The 19350-nt window shown below is 45.7% G+C and overlaps 2 protein-coding genes across 2 annotated transcripts in view; one reads left to right on the top strand and one right to left on the bottom strand.

Annotated features, from left to right (window-relative positions):
- Positions 1–3065, bottom strand: part of arap2 (ArfGAP with RhoGAP domain, ankyrin repeat and PH domain 2) — a 104041-nt gene extending 100976 nt beyond the window's left edge. Inside the window, exons 1-2 of the mRNA XM_068588239.1 lie at positions 2924–3065; positions 960–1082 (exon numbers count right to left, since the gene is read on the bottom strand). The gene's annotated coding sequence lies outside the window, so the exon portion shown is untranslated. The remainder of the gene's footprint in view (positions 1–959; positions 1083–2923) is intronic.
- A 2317-nt stretch (positions 3066–5382) lies between these two features.
- dthd1 (death domain containing 1) lies at positions 5383–17532 on the top strand. The gene is made up of 11 exons (XM_068588309.1): positions 5383–5545; positions 5579–5830; positions 6736–7252; positions 8496–8826; positions 9348–9527; positions 10056–10297; positions 11083–11238; positions 14364–14662; positions 15831–16084; positions 16178–16235; positions 17222–17532. Exons 1-11 carry the CDS (start codon positions 5383–5385, stop codon positions 17530–17532), a joined length of 2763 nt encoding a protein of 920 aa, XP_068444410.1.
- The last annotated feature ends 1818 nt before the right edge of the window (positions 17533–19350 follow it).

A 19350-nucleotide genomic window follows, 5' to 3' on the forward strand; every position in this document is an offset into this window, starting at 1 on the left:
ATGGAGTGCGTTTGACAGACGCCATGTCGTCTCCAGCGGTCCGATACTTACATTGGATTATAGCCGTCATCACTTTGTCTGCATACAGTAGCCTTTATAGACCTTGAGTGAATACATTAAGTTCACTGCAGCGATTTGACACACAAAGACTCATTTGACAAGTAAAACCGTGGGCTACTCGGGGGATTCATGCACGGCATCAGAAGATATTTTTGGAACGTATTGACGTTCTGTTCTGCCGTTTTTTTTTTTCAACGCTATTTGATGTAATCTTAGATTTCCAGACCAGCGCTTCACAGCTGACCTAAAGTGCAGGAGTGTTAGAATTGGAAGAGGTTTATGAAATAAAGTTATGGCTCATTAGCACAAAAAACACTGTTTTTGTGTTGATGATAAAGCGGAACTACAAGCACCGTGTCTTATGGAGAGATTCAATCATCAGATGCATATGATTTCATTTCCTGATCTGTCTTTCTTCCACCGCCTCCATCATCTGCCTCGCCAATTTCCCTATGAAATGTTCACTTAAGAAATAAATAAGAATAAAGTGCTGGTGTGCAGATTTTTCTTCCATTTCTTTTCTCTTCTTCCCCCCCCCCCCCCCGCCTGCTTCAAGCCTTTGCGCTGAGCTAAGCTAACCGTCTCTTGGCTGTAGCTTTAAATTCACCCCGCGGACATGAGATCAACATTTATCTTGTCGTGCAATCTCAGCAATATTGCGAACAACCCTCTCTCTCCCCCAACACATCGACTCCTTGAAGCGCAAAAAAAAAAAAAAATACAAAATAAAAAAAGATCAAGGCGCATGTGCTTTACATTCATCGACGAGTGAGCAAACGTGCCCACAAAACAAAAAACAAAACTTGCAACACCCCCAGATGAAACGGCAGGAAACTGAAGAAATAGCGCGCCAGCGTTACAGCGGGGCGCTATGGTCCGGTTTTTGGGAAGAGACTTACCTCAACGTGTGATAGTTGAATCAGATGACACACGAAAGGGGATTTCTGCAGGAAAGGCCAACTGACGTCGTCGTCCCCCTTTAATCACAGACGTTACAGATCCAGGCTTTACCCCACAGCTCACTGCCCAGCAACACAAAATAACAAAGCTATTAAATATCCTTTTTCTCTGGCTTTGACACCATCTCTGTAAAGTCTAATAGATTTTGTGGCAGAACCTCATTCACTCACTCACTCACTCACACACACTCACACACAAAACTTCAAGCTCACAGTTAGACACCAACACCTTGCCGAGTCCACTTCTCTTTTGGGTTGCAAACGTGCGGTGCGCAAGGGGACGTGTTACTTCTGCTTTCAAGTAAACACAGTCTTGTGGCATATGCATGTGTGTATACATTGTGGGAGCTTTACCGCACCAGCTGTCCACAGAATAAACATGAACAGGAACTGACCTTCAGATATTTTATTCATGCATCAACCTGCTGAGAATAAAGCATCTCTACCGCTTTTATTAAAAGGCTATTAATAGGACTCCAATCTGATCGGAGATAGTTGCGCAAACGCAGAAAAAACTAAAAAAGTTTTCTCTCAGAAAGACATCGGTTGTGTTCTTGTAGATCTTTCTTATCTTGTAAGCACGTCACATAAGACCTCGTCTTCCCTTTTTGAGCACTAAACACACAGTCCCAGCTTCACACAGCAGTATTTAGTCCTCACAATAGCACGGGGCCTCTGCAGTCCATCAGACCTGCCCAGCTGTGTGTTGCAGTGTTAACATGCAGGGACCTGTACTGGCTAACAGCCAGCGCAGGCACACGCCGAAGCTTGCTAGCTCATTTGACCTGGCCTGCTCCTCATCGCTGCCTTTTGGCGCTTAGACGCCCACTCACACCGCCGCGCAGACAGACACACACACACACACACACACCATAGAGCACACACATTCACTAAACATTATTGAGGGATGCATACACGAGTTTTGATCCACAGATACTGCCCGGGTGTCGAAGCCCACAGGGTGTTAAGATCAATAAGGGGGAGCAAAGAGAGAACTTTACCAGATAAACAGCTCGCACATCCCACACGGGCATTTAAACATGTGAAGCTGTGTGTGTGTGTGTGGACTGCAATTCATCAGTCATTTCGAAAGATATTGTTTCCTTTCTGCTAAACCAAACTATACGTGTGAAAGCCTGCTGCCCGCACAGGAGATGGGCTCCACCCACTAAGCACACCACAGGTATGGTTCCAGCACAAAGTGAGTCATGGCATATGCACGCCCCTGCATGCACATCCAGTGCATCATACTTCTGCATAATACCCCCGAGCCAGCCAACTTGGATCAAAGTCCAATGTGTGTCCTCTTCCTGGTTTGATGCACAAATAATACATGGGCATGCGTTGCAATTTGTGTGCCCTGTTAAAATAGAGTCGACTTTAATATGGATACAGTATCACACACACACACACGCGCACACACACACACACACACACACACACACACACACACACACACACACACACACACACACACGTATGTATGGAAGAATATCATTTAAAACTGTGGTAAAAGTAAAATAAAAACACATTTTGTAAGTAGTAAGTGCGGGACTGTGTTTTTATTGAAGGTATTATGTATTAATAGTGGTAACACCAGTGAGGCACTTCAAGGGAAAAAGGTATCACAGCACTATGAATATACCTTTGCCAGTTTAAAGTGCGGGAGACACAGTTTTGCTTCATCTTCTTCATGAAGTACACTTGTTTTAATGTGGCGACACTTGCACTCTGACGCACGTTAAAACAATTTTTAAAAAAAAAGGTAACTTAACTTTAAGCTAGTTCCTTTCGGTTTCGCGCCCACTGATAGAACTTGAAATGAAACAACAATGAATAAACACCAGTCGGGGTGTTTACGTAACACGTTGCAGTGCGTCAGGTGGTTCGTTCGCAAAGCTTACCTGCGGTTCGACAACAGGAGGCAACCTCACGGCATCGTCCGCTCAGCTTTGCGCCTTATTTATTTTTATTTGTCTGGTGTTGTTGTTTGCGGCTGCGGCTCTTGTTGACTATGGCGAGCCCTCGCCACGCGCGAGCTGTCTCACACCTACACGCTGGTCTGTTTCCGCTCCCTTGTGTGCCGCTTGGACCACGCCCATTCTTTCAGCGCGCGGGCACGTCAGTCCAGCGGCGGCGGAGCGAGAGCCTCAGAAGTGCAGTCACGTGACGGCTCTTCCGCCTGCTGGATGAGGCGGCGGTGGATGTTGTCCTGTTGAAAGTTGCCAACTACAACAGCACAAATAAGCTGGAGAGTGGACAGCATAGTGGAGGCACTCGTTTTGTTGACTTGCATGTCCCTGCTTGACCCCCCCCCCCACCTCCTCTCACACACACAGACACCCCCCCCCCACCCAAAAAAGCCCCCCCCCCCCCTCCAGGCTGTGTATTCAACACACGCACAGGAATGCAGCCTCGCACACTTAATGGAGCGAGTCCTGAGGAATAAAAGCACAGATTTAGTGTTTCATTATTTGCATCTGTCGTTATTCATTGCGTGCTCTCGTTGTTGATGGAGCGCTAGCGTTTAATGCATAAACTGTATCATAATGAGCTGCGGGGACCAAAGGCATTTTGATTGATGAACACAAAACAAATGTGATGTAAGAGTTGAAATGTGAAACAGAAAGCTAACTGACAGTGTCAACAAAAAAAATGAAAACAAATATTGTATGAAACGTGATATTCTCTTCCTACTTGTATGACTACTTGTAATACAACTGATGACAAATGCACCTGAACTTCAGTTCCAAGTTCAAGTACAATAGTCATTCCAACAATGAAATAAAAGAAGCTCCTCCATAGAAAGCTGTTTCTCGGCTTCTGACCATGTAGCTTCAAGACAAACAGCATGTGTCTGTAACAGTTTAACACCTTATTATGAATATTACACTATTCTATTACGACTCATAGAATCAGAAGTGATGAAATAAGTAAGAGAATAACAGCTTCAGCCACGTGGTGGTGACAGAGTGCTGCAGCCCTGTCGCTTCAAGGACTCTAATAGCCCTTCCACAATGAAGACATAGTAAAAGCACAGGACTAAATAATAATAATAATAATAATAATATCACAGATGACAGTTTCAGGGTCTTGTTATTGTGCATGCCGGCTCACCGTCACACTGTTCTCGAGATGTGCTCGATGGAGTAACACGTGTTTTTCTTTAAAATAAGTAAAGTTTCTGTGAAATAGCTTTGTACTTGTGATTTTTGATATTGTGTTATTTTCCTGTCGGGATCATCCAGATTCCTAAACTGTAATTATGATCTAAAAGTGATGCAAGACCTGTTGTCAGTATCTCTGCTTAAACACTGTACTAAGGGACACTTGAGCATTTTCATTTTATATCCTTTTATATTAATTTGACATGCAAAATATAACATGAACTTATAAAGTATGATGTAGCATGTTACTATTAACCAACCCAGTGTATAAAGTAAATACAAGTATTGACAAACATTACACAATAATGCAATATATCATTGTTTCATTCTCTTGGGTGATGATGCATTGAAAAGAACTCTACTTTCTTCATGAGTATGTTTAATGACATGATCAATATACATTGCCGGTAATAAGGCCTTTTTGTATTCTTACTTTCGCTGCATATTTTCTTTTACGTGGAGTATTTTTGGACTGTGGTGTCACTACGGCATGCATCTGAATACTTCGTCCACCACGGATGTCTTTGGATCGTAAAAACCAGAAATTCCAAAGGAAACCCACAAAATGACGCTCCCCGCCGTGTTTGTGTTGTCCAGAGCAGCATGGGAGTCTACGACCTACGACCTCCTCAAAATGCATACGAAAAACAAGTTACACTTCTGCTAGAATGAAGGATATATATATATATATATTTTTAAAAGATTACATTTTGTATATGATTCAAGGAGCTGGCGTCTTGTACTGGCTGCACACACGAGCAGTAAAATGAGTGACAGAGGGAGAGAAGAGAGGGATGAGATGTCTGGAGGACAGCACTCTGTCTTCCTGAGTCTTTTGCTCCGCGGCTCCTCTTTTGTCCCTTCCAGTCCCGCCTCCAGGGGTCGCCTTGGCAACATGTTTTACTACTGGCAGCCGTATGAATACAGCGTTTGGCTCCTGTAAACTAGGAAAGCTGTGCACGGTCACACTCAATGCCGAGGACACAGCGAGCAAGGGCAGCTTCAAATATATTAAAAAAAAAGAGGTACACAAGGGAACGCAATGTACTTTTTTGTGAATATTTGAGAGTATTCCCCATCGCTTTGCTGAAGGACGGAAATTGCTTTTGCCTTGTGCAACACAGACCGAAAAAGGGGCACAAAACAGGCCAAATGATATCATTTGAACCCTAATCTGGTGTGTTTTTCAGCTCAGCATGGAGGCAAATCTGCATGCGGAGTCTCTGCACGGCAGCAGGAGTGACCACAGTCTCCTCGACGTGTTGACTGAAAGTCTTCGGAGGCTGGAAGCGGTCAGACGCCGCCGAGACCGTCACGATGGGACCGTGGCTGGGAGGAGATGCACTGGAGTAGAACCAGGTAGTGGAGGAGGAGGAGGAGGAGGAGGAGGAGGAGAGGAAATACAGAGAGGAACCGAAGGAAGGATGCTCAGTCCTGCAGGAGACGAGGAAGACACCGAGGAGACGGGAGGACACGCCGAGGAGAGGCGGGAGGAGAGAGAGTGCGAGCAGAGAGTTCTGGGAGTTTTGAGGGAGCTGAGTGTGTTTCATTCAGACAGAGTGACATCATGGAGAGGAGTTCTCAGGGCGTGCGCCCACTGGTCTCCACAAGGGGGCAGTGATCAGCAACATCCATCCACAACAGGTATGCGACTTGATCCGACTGGTGCGGGTCTTTTTCAGCTGCTTTTTCTTTATTGGGGAGATAAAGAAGTGTCAGTGGATAATGACGTGCAAGCACGGGACAACGTTATGGTGCCAGTCAAAGAGGACCCGCAGTAGTTTAAGTGTTGGTTGACTTTTTTTGCACCGTCTGCGTGTACGCGCTGGAGGCAGATGTCAGTCGTTTAAAAAGGTGAAATGAGCTGAGCATCCGTTGAAGAGACGGACCATTTAAAGCCACTTAAAACCTATTTGAAGGGCACATGTGTCAGTTTGTTGTACGCAGGAAAGGCAGTTAAAGTGTCAGTTGAAATCTAGAGTTCAAGCGTCACGTAAGCTTGTTGGTTGGAGAAGCTTAAGAAGTTCAGGCACGAGTGGAATACGAAGCGTCGTTAATTAAGGCGAATGTGATGAAAGCCGTTGAAGTGTCAGTTGAGCTAAAATGGTTGAAAGGAGTTCATTGTACGCAGTGAAGGGTGTAGAAGTGCCAGTTCAAGTTAAAATACTGAAAGTAGTTTGTGTCGGAGGGGAATTTAAACGTACGCCTGTAAAGGAGTGGGTTCACGATGAAGTAGTGTGAGGGGTTCAGGGTTCAGAGGGATTTGAATCAGCCAGTCAGTTAAAGAGTCAGTTGAAATAAGTCTGCGGGAAGGATTTTGAGCAGGAAAAGGCCCCGCGCACACTGTATGCAGATACAAACTACCACAGAATAGGAACGAATTACTTCAAAATTGTTTAGTAGAGGAAAAATTCAAAAATATGGATGTGGATCAGCGATTGTGCAGCAGTCCAAACAATGTAAAGTTTTCACGGATTACTTTAAGAATCTAAAAGTGTCAGCATACCGTTGTGTTGGGTGCGATGTTCTTCACGTCCGTTTCGTTACAGATACACAATGGGACGCCGCACCTTGTTCGGACTCCTTCAGTGAGACTTTCCTGAGCGTCGGGGAGAGCATCGAGAACATTTCAGACCACCTGAACGGAATCGTTGCCAAACTGGACGAAGAAATCCTCAGATCGTGCGCCGGGGAGGCCTGGACTGTGGACGCAGCGCTCCGAGAGGCCAGAGGTCCGGAAGCTCCAGAGCGACCCGGGGGCGACGGCCGTGACCCGAACGCCCCTGAGCCACATGAATCGGACTCCGGGCACAGACGGGCCGACGGAGATGGAGATGGGGCCGATCAGGGGCGCACGGTGTCGGCGGCGGGCTGTGAACAAGCGTCCGACTCGAGGTTCAGCAGTTCCGCCTGCAACGACGAGGAAGAAGAGGCCGAGGAAGACGTTTCGCTCAAGAGCCGAGGGAGTGGACACGAGGACCGTGTTTCTCCAGAGAGTCAGGCGGATAAACGGGAGGAGACAGAAAGGGACACGAATCGGGTGAACGGGGAATGGGTAACCGTCGGGTATGTTGAGAAACTTTTCGCTGAATTTGAATTCAATTCTCTCTAAAACTGTTCAGTAAAATCTCGAGGCCAAGTACAAGTGCAGGGCAGAGGTCCTCCTGAACAATACTGGGTTGTGATTTTACTTTACAAGTTTAAGGATCTGTTCTTATAGCAGTTTGAATATCGGAAATTGCAAAGTTATGAATATCATTATTTAAATTAGGACGACTTTGAAGTCACTTTTCTCCAAAACTGTGCAGTAAAATGTGAAGACCGTCAACATGGACATAGCAGAGGGCAGTCTGAAAAGGACTGCTTTGTAATTTCACTTTACAAGTTTAAGGATACGTTTTTATAATCTTTTGAATATTGCAAATTGGAAAGTTATGAATATCATTATTACATGTAAGCTGATTTTAAAGTCACTTTTCTCCAAAACTGTACAGTAAAATCGCAAAACCGTACACATGAACATAGCAGGGGTCAGTCTGAACAAGACTGTGTTGTAATTTTACTTCACAAATGTAAGGATCTGTTTTTATAGCAGTTTGACTATTAGAAATTGTGACGTTATGAATGTCATTATTTAAATTAAGCTGACTTTGAAGTCACTTTTCTCCAAAACTGTACAGTAAAAGTTGTAGAAAAAAAACAACATAAAATGCATCATAACTATTCTACATGTTTTCAGTTCACATAATATGCAGCCAAACGTCTGTTCAAACTTTGGACTTTTGGGGAGCTCCACTATAATTTAGATTCGTCGTGTCCTTCATCCCGCACGGCGGGGGGGGGGGGGGGCTTGTGAGTCTCGGCATGATTTGATTCCTTCCGCTCATTTTACTTCTGCTCACTGACACAGAAGCTGAACTCTCTGCAGTGGCTCCTCACAAGGTGCCCATGTTTTGACCACCTGGCCTCCTCGTAGCCGGCTACCGCCGGGTCAATGCCCAGATTTTTTCCAAAAGCCAAACAAATCAGGAAAATTCAGATCAGAAGGAGAGGCCGAGTCTGGGAGAAGCCGATGTGGAAATGTGCGCGCTCCAGCATTTTAGAATTATTCAAGGTGGTTGCAGTTTTTTTGCTTGAAATGTAGCTTACATGACAATATGTGTGCGACAAATTCTGCTGCCAACACTAAGATTAAAGCAAAGGTATGAGCTGTCACATCAATGACGCGATTTAAAGCTGTTCTTCAGCGCAGGACGTCAAAATATCCTCAAGCTTCATGTAAATATGTCTCTTTGAACCTGTTCTCTAGACTCACTGGTAAACAGGAGGACGGTGATTCAGATGTGCCGGACACCTGCTTCATCAGAGCACCCGAGGGCGTGGCCGGAGGCCTGAGATGCGAGGTGGCCGACACCCTGAGCTGCCTGATGGTGGCCGGCTCGGAGGAGCTGGTCAGCAGAGTGATCAGGGTCGGCGTCCGGGATGGCGCCGACGTCCACTTCCCCGTGACCGTGGTCGTGCCCTTCCGCGCACGATACCGCGGCAACTACAGGGACGTAGCCGTGAAGATAGTGGACGGGGAGAGGAGGGCGAGCTACGTCACGCCTGTCACCACAGAGGGCACGTACGGAGGGCAGAGGGTAAGGTGCACTTTCACCCACGCTATGTTTTAAAAACTAGTGAAAACGTGGATTATTTCGATTCATTTATTGGCATATCTGTAAGTGCGAAAGTTGTCAAATTGAAGTAACCTTCCACATTTTGTATACAAGACGGCATTAAAAGTAACTAATAGCTTGATTTAGACAGCTGTAGAGACAATTGGATCGTCTGGATTCAAACTAATCTGGTTGGATGATAAACAGAAGAGGTGCTACTATAGAGCCTTGTGGTGCACCTTTTGTGATCTTGAATCGACAATTATCAACAGAGACACTTTGTATTCTGTCTGAAACCTCTTTTCTAAACCAACCGCGTACATCTTCACTGCTGTATTTGTTCAACTGTTTCAAAAGCCAATACAGCTGTGCAATGTTGCCGGACGCAATGACAGCTGACAGCGCCGCGCTTGTACTGTGTCCTGGCCGCTTTCTAAATATTGACAAAACCGTGTCAAAAACTAGATGATTTTCATTCATGTTTGGTCTATGTCTGTTGTCAGGGCTCATTTGCAGAGGTGAGGGTGTACTTCCTGGGCCTGTTTGCAGTGGTTTCCTGTTTAAAAAAAGAAAATTACACAGTTCCCACAAAGGGTTTGTCACTCAAGCTCCCCATGGACCAACGAATCTGTCTGAACTACCCCCCGGGGTGCTTCACCGCTCCAGTCATGGCTCAAACCACGGTATGGAGACACCGATCTGATCACTATTTATCTGTCTCCTACTTTATACTTCTACTTCACTGCTGAATAATGTATTATGGGGCTGTTTGGGACTGAGAAGTAGATACGAAACCTCTTTGAGTTCAAGCCTTTGAAAAAAAAAGAGTCAATGTTATAAATATTGAAATTGTTCCAAAAAGGAGATAAAAACAGAGGCCTGTCAAGAGAAACAGATAGGCTGCTTATAATTCACAGACTTGAGTTTTCCCAGATGTTTGCTGCGAGGTGGAGGAATGAACAGCTGTGGCCGACATTTGAATTGACTTCTGCTGTAAACTAACTCAACTACAGCAGTTTGTTGCTTGATCTGCTGTCAAAAACCAACCCGCCTCCCCGTACGCGGCCCTCTTTGATAACACAGCACGCTGTCGGCGAGACAAAATTGTTCGGGAAGAAAAAAAAAGAAGCAATTTTCATATCACACAGCATCCCTGTGTCCACACTGCAGCTGTAAATAATGCACAACAGCTGTTACCTCATCCGCTCCAGATCCAGCCGGTGGATGCCGCTCTTCTGGCGTCCGTCAAGTCCAGAAGCGACGCTTATCACTCGGTGGTGTCCACAAGCCCGCTGCTCCACCTCACACAGCCGTCCTCTCAGCCCCTGAGAAGGCCGCTCACTCTCACCTTACCCTGCCCCCCCAACCCTGAGAAGAAGAGGCACGCAAGGGGACAAGAGGAGGCGCAAGACCGCCACACTCGGCCTGTTAGCGCTTCGTCCCACAGGAGGAGGCGAGTAACGCGTGGCCTCTTCGTATTTGTCCAATATTTCGAGACGCCAGGGTGTCAGTGGCCCCAAATTAGCAGCTCTCATATGGGGATGATTGCTGTTGAAGTCACTGCTGAAATAGTGTGTCCTACGAATCATAAGGAAACAAGGCATTTGGTCCGACACTTTTGTCCCAACAATGTGCTGGACTTAAGAAATGGTTGAAGTCACTGTGACATCGCTCATCGCTTCTTTTGACTTCTTTTGAAGCTTCGATTTTGACATTTTAGCATCGCCATCTTGTTTTTTTTTGCAGCCAGAGCTGACATGAGAAGGTAGAGCTGAGACAGTTTTAGGCGACCAAAAAGCTTAAGATGAACTAAAAAACACACCGAAAAAGGGTCAAAGTTCGAAGAGAAAAACACCAGAAACGCATTTGAAACATGTTTACTGAGGGAATAAATCAAGAGAGAAGAAGTGTAAATTCCTCATAGACGTCTATACAGACTGAGTAGAGGAACCGCCCTCTGGTGGCCATGAAACTGAAGGTCCAAACAGGAATATTACCCGTTGCATGGATAGCTATAAAATGGTGGGAGAGCAGTAATGATCTGCTCACCATAGTGTCACAATAGTTTGGTTTATGACTAAATACCAGCAAATCTAATGAATCTTTTGTGTTAATTTGCCAGATGTTGCATGTGAATACCCTAAACGAGGACGAGGAACATGGTTAGCATTAGCATGTTAAGGATTTAGCATTGGAGCACCACTCTGATATATCACATTTTGTTCACGTTCATCTTAGAGTCCTGGCTGCCTCTGTGAAGTCTAAGGAGATGTCCAACGAGCTGCTGATTGTTCTGGGCTCAAGAGACAAACAGTGGAGCGTCCTGGATAAAGTCCCAGTCAGGAACCAGCAAAACGGACTCGTGTCGTTTGAGCTGACGGAGAACTTCGACAGGTTTGCAAACGTGTCCTTTGGTTGCTGTGAATATAGAGCAATCTATAAGCAGCATTATAGCAACTTTATTTAAAGAGTCCTTTTGCTGTAGGGATTTACAAGACTGCTCGGCCAGGGAGCTAAACAGAAATACATATTTCAAGAAAACGCCATACGGTACCGGCCCACAAACACACAAAGACTAACAGAAGAGATTCTGTTCTCATAAAAAAAAAAGCAAGGGAGTGTTTACGTCGTTTCCAGGAAATCGAACTGAGCAAAGTGGATTGTGGGGGATGTACGTCAGGGTTTTAATGCAATTTTATGGCAACAGGAGCGCTGATATACAGCTAATATTTACGACCAAGGCAACAGCAATATAAAGGTGGATTTAATTCTAAAACTGACAAGGAGCAACTGCAGGGAGGCAAGGCAAAACGTAACAGGGTTGTCTTATCTTGTTAGAAGTTGCTCTGGAGCCAGTGGGAAGCTGCAAAAAAAAACAACCCCAAAAGGTCTTTTTTGCAACAGAATATTGACATTAAGCCGAGTTGACTTCCTCTGCGACTGCGGCCCCTCAGCGGATACGTTGCCGTACCGTCCAACCGAAACAGATCACGGCACAAATTGCAAAGCGAGGCAGAAACATCCACAGGAGGACGGCAGACAGCGCCGACAAGCCCAGGGTCAGACCGGTCGGGCGCCGCTCGTTTGTAGCATCTTTTGTGCGCGCGCCTGTGCTGACTCGTCTGGTTTGTCCGCCCAGGAGCAAAAAGATCTGGAATAAAAACACACAATATTGCGTCGAAAGAGCCACTTCAACGGTATCGTGCGACGACATGAGCGGTGTTGCGAGGCCAGACTGCGAGTCTCTCACCGCATCTCCTCGGGCCTGGGCCTTGCTGCTAAAGCTCACCAACCACTGGCGTCGGTTTGATGGGTTGTAGGTTTTCAGCTGGTGGCTGCCGCTCCCGAGACGCAGTGTAAAGATGGCGCTCGGGCCGCAAAAGAGGACGAAGTATATCCTGCGTCCGACCACAGAGCACGACACATTGTCAGGCGTCGCAGGGTCATTGAAATGAAAGCACCCCGGAAAAAAAAAAGAAGCAGTTTTCGTCTGATTGCGTGTACCTTCCTGCTGAGACGCAGTTGCTCGTTCGCTTCTCTGGAAACCAGCGAGAAGCCTTGACATGAAGAGTTCCTGGCAGTGTTGTTGTCGTCATATGAAGGAGGACGTTGAAACTGGATCACAAATAGAAGCCAGTTAACGGTATTTGATGAAGACACGGACACGAATTTGCCAGAAAGATGAGTGAAAGTTAACACCTGTGAGTGAAAAACAGCCTTTTGGGTCTTCTTTTTCCCACAGATTTATCCTGCAGGGCAGAAAAGTACATTAGCAAATCATTTGAAAGATAAGACTCCAAGCTATGGAAGCCCATTTCCCCCAGTAAAAGAAGAAAATAGATAAAAAGTTGAAATTATGAGATGGAAAGTTTGAATTCTTCCTGTTTTCTGATACAAAAAAATGTCAAAGCCGGCGCCACTGAAGCACATGCACACTTTTTTTTATCTCATACTTATTATCTCATAATTGTTTTCTTTTACCGGCGGAAATGGGCTTCCATACCAACTGTAGTGTTTCCACGAAAGGTTTTTGGGGAATTAAATCTTCGGCTCGATACAAACCGAAGGTAGAGGAGAGGGCTGGTCACGTGCGAGCGATGTTTTCCTATTGGGAGGACAGTTGGAGGTCTTTTAGTGTGTACCTGGCATCGGAGGCCCATGAGTCCGATGAGTGTGTTTGACAGCCGCAGCAGGCTCGCGGGGCTCCGGGCCGTCATCACAGCCACGTCCACACACCGGCTACCAGCAGTGACCGCCATCAGGAGTCCCCCGAGCGCGTAGAGGAGGTAGCAAGCGTTGCCCCTGGCCACACGGAGAGAGATTATTATGGGGTGTAGGTTGGCATTTGTGAAGGGAAACTGTTCAAAATGCTGGATTCTTACTGGTGGACAATTCGCTCTGGTGAAAACTTCAACATGAAGGGGTTTGGCGTGTGAGGTCCAATGCTAGAAAAGGAAATATGTTCATGTGCACGTTTGCGCAGCGCAACATTATTCTTATTGATATACTTTGAGATATTTGAGGTTGGAACCACTCCCCTCCTGGGTACTTATTTTTAGTGCGACCCGTAGTGATATTTCCTATTTGTTTGGTAGGTTTGTGGGGAAAATGCCATTTAGAAATGTCTTTATTTATCTTACACAAAACAAACAGACAGAATTTACAAACTTCATTGTTGTATAAGTGAGGAACCGTTTACAATATCAAACAAAATTATAACCATAACCCGAAAGCTTACAATTAACAAATGCTTGGAATAACTAAACCCATGCAGACACACACACACACACACACACACACACACACACAAAGTATGAACGATTCCTTTGGTTAAGTTGGATCAGTGTTTTCTCTAACATGTTTTCTGTCGTAGCTCACTAACTATTGATAATCCATTACACATTATGATCACAGCATTTTCTGTACAGTGAGTCGAATAAAGTGACAATTTATCACCTAGAAGTACTCACCGAACATGCAACCACGTCCCCACCTCTCTGGGATTCTGTGGCTTCCACTTATTCTCGACAGTCAGCGTGATAAGAGACGACAATTAACCAGACTTTCCTTGACGTAAGAGGGTTAAGAGAGGCAGTGTGGATAAAGGGGATGAAGCTAAATGCTTTGAATTCCAGGCTTTAGCATTTCTAGGACTTGGTAAAAATGTTATTGAAGTCGTAGATTAGAAGAAAATAAAGGTATCGGATTGCCTTTGAGTTTTGAGTCCCGCTTAAGAAGATTGAATTATGAATATATTAGACTGATAGTTCTACGTTGTGAACTGTCCCTTTAATAAGGATAGATTGTCATTTTTTTGCGCTTTAGTTCTCTTTCTTATCTAAAACAGCTTCCCCATGGGATAATATATGTGCAGTCGGTAATATGAGTTCTTTATTTCAGCTTAAGTATATGAGGTCTGTGTTCAGGCCCACGATAACAGGCTCACCTCGTCTCTCTGTGCAGCAGCAATCTAATCTCTCCTCTGACGTTCCTCCCGTCTCCCGCCGTCGACCTCTCAGGCTGCTGGCGGTCCGTCTCCTCTCTCCGCTGCCGTCCTGTCGCCTCGCCTCCCTGGCGGAGGAACTGGAGGAGTCGGTCTGCTGCCACGCGGTCACCGTCGTCCTCCGGCGTCGACGAGAGGAGCCGCACGCCGCCCTGGTGGCGGCTCTGCCCAGCAGGGACCTCGGCTGGGAGCTGTCCAGACTGCGGGCCCGGGGCTACGCCGGCGTCTCGGAGGAGGAGGAGGCCGCGTCAGAGATCTCCATGCGTGAGGGAGACCAGCTGCTCCTCGGTTTCAGCGGCAACATCACCTGCGCAGGTAGGGTGACCTGTTGAAAAGCAGGGTTGATGGACAAAAAAATGTAAGGCGAAAAGTGACAGGGAAGGGAATCAAAAGATCGTCCTCATTACAACGCAACGTACTTTTCTCCTTATGTATTACATGCGATCTGCGCTGATGATGTGATATGGGCTGGTTTCCAGAAAAAGAGAGCGTTTCCCCGTTTTTTTCACGCTACCTGAAGGCCCCTTTAGTTTTACTAAACGCTTGGAAAGTGAATGGTGAATGGAGGGTTATTCAGTTGGTTGCAATCTGCAACATCACCACTAGATGCTACTAAAGCCGACACACTTTTCCGTTAATAAAAGTTGGAATGATGCTTAAAGGGTAGAAATATTGTAAGCAAAGTAACTTTTGGTGACTTTAAAAGGAAAGAATCTCTCTCCCTGTCCGCATGTGTGTCCATCTCAAGAACCATCCAATCTACTTCCACTTGGCCTGTGTATTGCTAAGCGTGTGACACGTTCGATGTGAATGAACTCGCCGTAGTGCTCTCAGCAGCAAAGGGCATGTCTGGAGCGTCTCGAGCATGTCGGCAGCAGCTGGCGCAGCTCACAGGCTTCGGCCCATTAACTGCAGTTCCCGTTTGCTGCTGGATATGCTGCTATTGACGCGTGAAGGCAGAATATATCCATACGAGGGTTCCCGTTGAACCATGAAGAGTCGCGCAAAACTCCAAAAATCTGAACACAATTGTGGAGAAATTAACCCTGCACCACGCAGGTCACATGACAGGTAATGTAAAGCTGTAAAGCTGGGCAGCGAGGGAACAAAAGACATGCACCGTTGTTCTGGCGACTCCCACACCAACGCACAAACCACGCGTCGGATCTGGCGTGAACGCGGCCTTAAGCTAGCTGCAGCCACACGAGTAGTAAAAGAGGTGTTGCTGTTGCTGGAGAAGTCAGAAGGTTGCACATACCTACCGCAGGTCTGAACAGGTTTGTCTTCCTGCCGCTTGTTAGCGCACAACTGCGTGCCACACACCATGTGATGCGGTGAATTAACTATATGTTCGCCCAAGCAGCCAGCAGGAATGCGTGTACACGTTCAGCATGTCCACCATCCCGGGTACGTCTGCCCTGTCGGCTTGGATGTGACACGCCGGCTGATTCTGGATGAGTTCGATGCCAATGTTTCACGACAGGTGCTGAAAACGAGCGACGCGGCCTCCTCCCACGCCAGCGGCTCACCTTCCACAATCAGCAGAAGAATCACCTGTTGGTGCGTCTGACTGAGGTGGACCCCTTTGGGAACTACAGCTCGCCCCACTACAAGGGCACGGCCGTGTTTCACAAGGTCACCAGAGGTCAGCTGGAGTGGCCAGGCGACGGGCCGGTCCCGATGGACACAAAGCTCTTGGGAGACCCCGTCTGTAAGCTGTCTCTGACTTTACCGAAGGTGCATGAACACTCCCAGAGGGATTGTGGGCCACATTTGGTATGACAGTGAAACGAAAAGCATATTCTAACGTTTCATTCTGTTTCTTCTCAGAAAGTGAGAACAGTTAATCGACCCGTCGCAGTTCGGGGGAGGTTATGCGAGGAGACAGGTGGGTGACGTGTTTTCATATCGGCAGTTGACTCGAGTGAACTAATTTGTACACTCCACTACATATTGGAAGAAAATATTGTTTGTATTTTAAATTGCTTCTATACATTTAGCTATTGTTACATGCTTCTATACATTTAGCTATGGTTACATGCTTCTATACATTTAGCTATGGTTACATGCTTCTATACATTTAGCTATTGTTACATGCTTCTATACATTTAGCTATGGTTACATGCTTCTATACATTTAGCTATGGTTACATGCTTCTATACATTGAGCTATTGTTACATGCTTCTATACATTTAGCTATTGTTACATGCTTCTATACATTTAGCTATTGTTACATGCTTCTATACATTTAGCTATTGTTACATGTTTCTATACATTTAGCTATTGTTACATGCCTCTATACATTTAGCTATTGTTACATGCTTCTATACATTTAGCTATGGTTACATGCTTCTATACATTTAGCTATTGTTACATGCTTCTATACATTTAGCTATGGTTACATGCTTCTATACATTTAGCTATTGTTACATGCTTCTATACATTTAGCTATGGTTACATGCTTCTTTACATTTAGCTATTGTTAAGTGACTACGTTTGGCTAATAGGACGTAAGTAAATTTGTGCTTTTACTTAAGTTGCTTACAAATTTCTGATACCCACACAAATAATTCAAAGCACATTGTAATACAAAAATAAATAATGCTTCAAGAGTTTTTCTTATGTGCACTGTGTTACAATTTAACAATGTATAACTTTTAATATGTTACATACGACTTTTCCTATTTTGTATATTCAGATATTTGAGTATTAGGAAGTACTGTGAAATGTATAATAGGTCAGGAGGTCAGGATATCAGCCCGAAACAATGAAAATAGCACCTCCCCGGATGTTTTTCTCCTTTTCCCAAGCAAGCTGTTATCGTTCTAAATGCATCACTTTCAGTGCACCAGTTCCTCCATCTTTCATCTTCAGATTCCCTGTCGGACTCTCTTCTTCTCTGGCTCTCCGAGGAGCTCTCGGAGGAGGAAGTGTCACTTCTGGTGCTCTCCCTGCGTCTCCGGCGCAGCGCCGCTCAGCTGGTGAAGCTCCGAGCCGGGGACAGTCTGCCCAGCCAGGCCTTCCATGTCCTGGCCATGTGGAGGAGGGGGCTGCCCGCCGCCACACACCAACCCAAGGCCTCTCAGCTGGCTCACTGCTTAGCCAAGAGCGGCAGGCCGGACCTGGCCAGAGAGCTGCTGCTGCGACAGGCCGCGCCCACCACCAGGCGGGGCTCGCCGAAATAAGGAAGCTCTGGAGGAGTCAGAAGTGTCACTGCTTTTTGAATTGGTGCTTTTAGTCAGAGCCTGTGTGCCAGTCAAATGAGGTGGAGGTAGTGTGTAGATTGAGCCACAAGGGGGCAGCATTGGACTGTGAGATAACGTGAGCTCTTCCAGCCTCGAGTCCATTACGTCTCTCAGCCAAGCCGGTGATGCTTTAGAGCCCTGAAAAACAAACAAAACAGAAATAATATGGGAGGAAAAAGACAAGCTAATTTGAGAATGTTCTGCTTCATTGTCCTGTGACCGCTTTTAGTTTTCTTTTGACCCCGAGGAGGGCCGTAAATCCCGGGCTGTGAACCAGCGGTGTGGGTCATATTTCTCAGTGTTTTTTTTGACACATTTGAAGTAAAAATCAGCTTTTCAGGGAGTATATTTAGTGTAGTCCTTTGCTGTTTAACACCTAATATGAGATAAGGTGTTCACTGCAATTAATCTCTGTCTCTAGACACAAGCTAAAGCTAATTAAATAATGAAATGAAGTTAGTTGTTTACTTTTTCAAATGTAAATGTAGTGATATTAATATATAACTGTAGCAAATAAAATATCTAAACCCACATTGCCAATGTGTGGCCAGATTTTCAAACTTGTGAGTTTTCTCAGGTTATTTCTTATGAGTTTAAACTCTGAATTCTTTGGCAGCGTCCTCCTTTTAGGTTGTACTTTGCCTCCACAGACAGGAAGGTGATTTAGAGGAGCAGTCAGCCATCTCCTCTCTGTGTAAACCAACGCTGACACTGAGCTGTGACCTCTTTTTAGCTCCCTGACACAGAGTCATCTTAAGACTCGACAGTGTCAGTTGCTGGCAACTGATTGGATAACGAAGGCTTGTTTCTCCGCATAATAAAAGCGAACTTGTGGTTTTTGATCACTGGAAAAAACGCAAACACTATATCCATGATTTGTGTCTCCTTTCAATATTATCATGCCTTTTAAAATAAACTAAAAATGCTAATATACAAACAAATCCTCTGAATATGTGTCGTGTGCAAACTCTCAAAACATTCCTGTTCAACGAGTTCAGAAACTTCTTCACCAAGAGGTCCATTTAGTTGGTATACTGGAGTTTTCAAACACATCACATTACCATTACATCGAGTTTTCCCAGTCACAGAACTGGACGATCCCAATTAGCAGTAAGTGGTAGCGTAGTGCTTCCAACAAAATCGTGGCGCTATTGTGAGCTTAATTAGCTTTCGGGACACATCGGATCAAATCTGCCAGCGACAGACGTCATTTGAGCACAATTGGTTGTCGGAGGACAGAAATCAGAAGCTTTTGTTTGTCCGAGTCTCTCTGAAATATGCTAAAATCAAGGACTATAAGTGGGGGTTAGATAGTCCATGTTTCTTTCCTGTACTAGAATGTCCAGTATGCTAAATGAGCCGTCTTTAAACTTGAAGAAGGCCAAGAAGGAGCGTTGAACCTTTCTGCATGCTCTGATCTATTCCATAGTTGCATTTGTTTATCTGGGAGAACATCTGATGGTTGAACATCGTGCCAAACGACGCCGCCACCAAATGGGCCTTGAAAGGTCAGATTGTTTTCCGGGCCGCAATCCCCTCGTTGGAGTTAGCTTAGCGCCACGACGGCTCCTTTGTCAAAAAAATTGTGTGCTCTGTGTTTTTTAATGACATGTGCCAGGGTTTTTCTTCAGAGACTCGCGCTCCAGCTGCGTGACATTCTGCAGGCCCTGAGCTGAAGCAGGGGGGTAATGATAGATGCCATGTGTCCAGGTGGGGGACAGGGGACTCCCTGTGGAGACCACCCGGGGCCTCAAACGA

This window comes from Clinocottus analis, unplaced genomic scaffold (assembly GCF_023055335.1).
Source record: "Clinocottus analis isolate CAN_PGR_092001 unplaced genomic scaffold, fCliAna1.0.p SCAF_21, whole genome shotgun sequence".
Classification (NCBI taxonomy): domain Eukaryota; kingdom Metazoa; phylum Chordata; class Actinopteri; order Perciformes; family Cottidae; genus Clinocottus; species Clinocottus analis.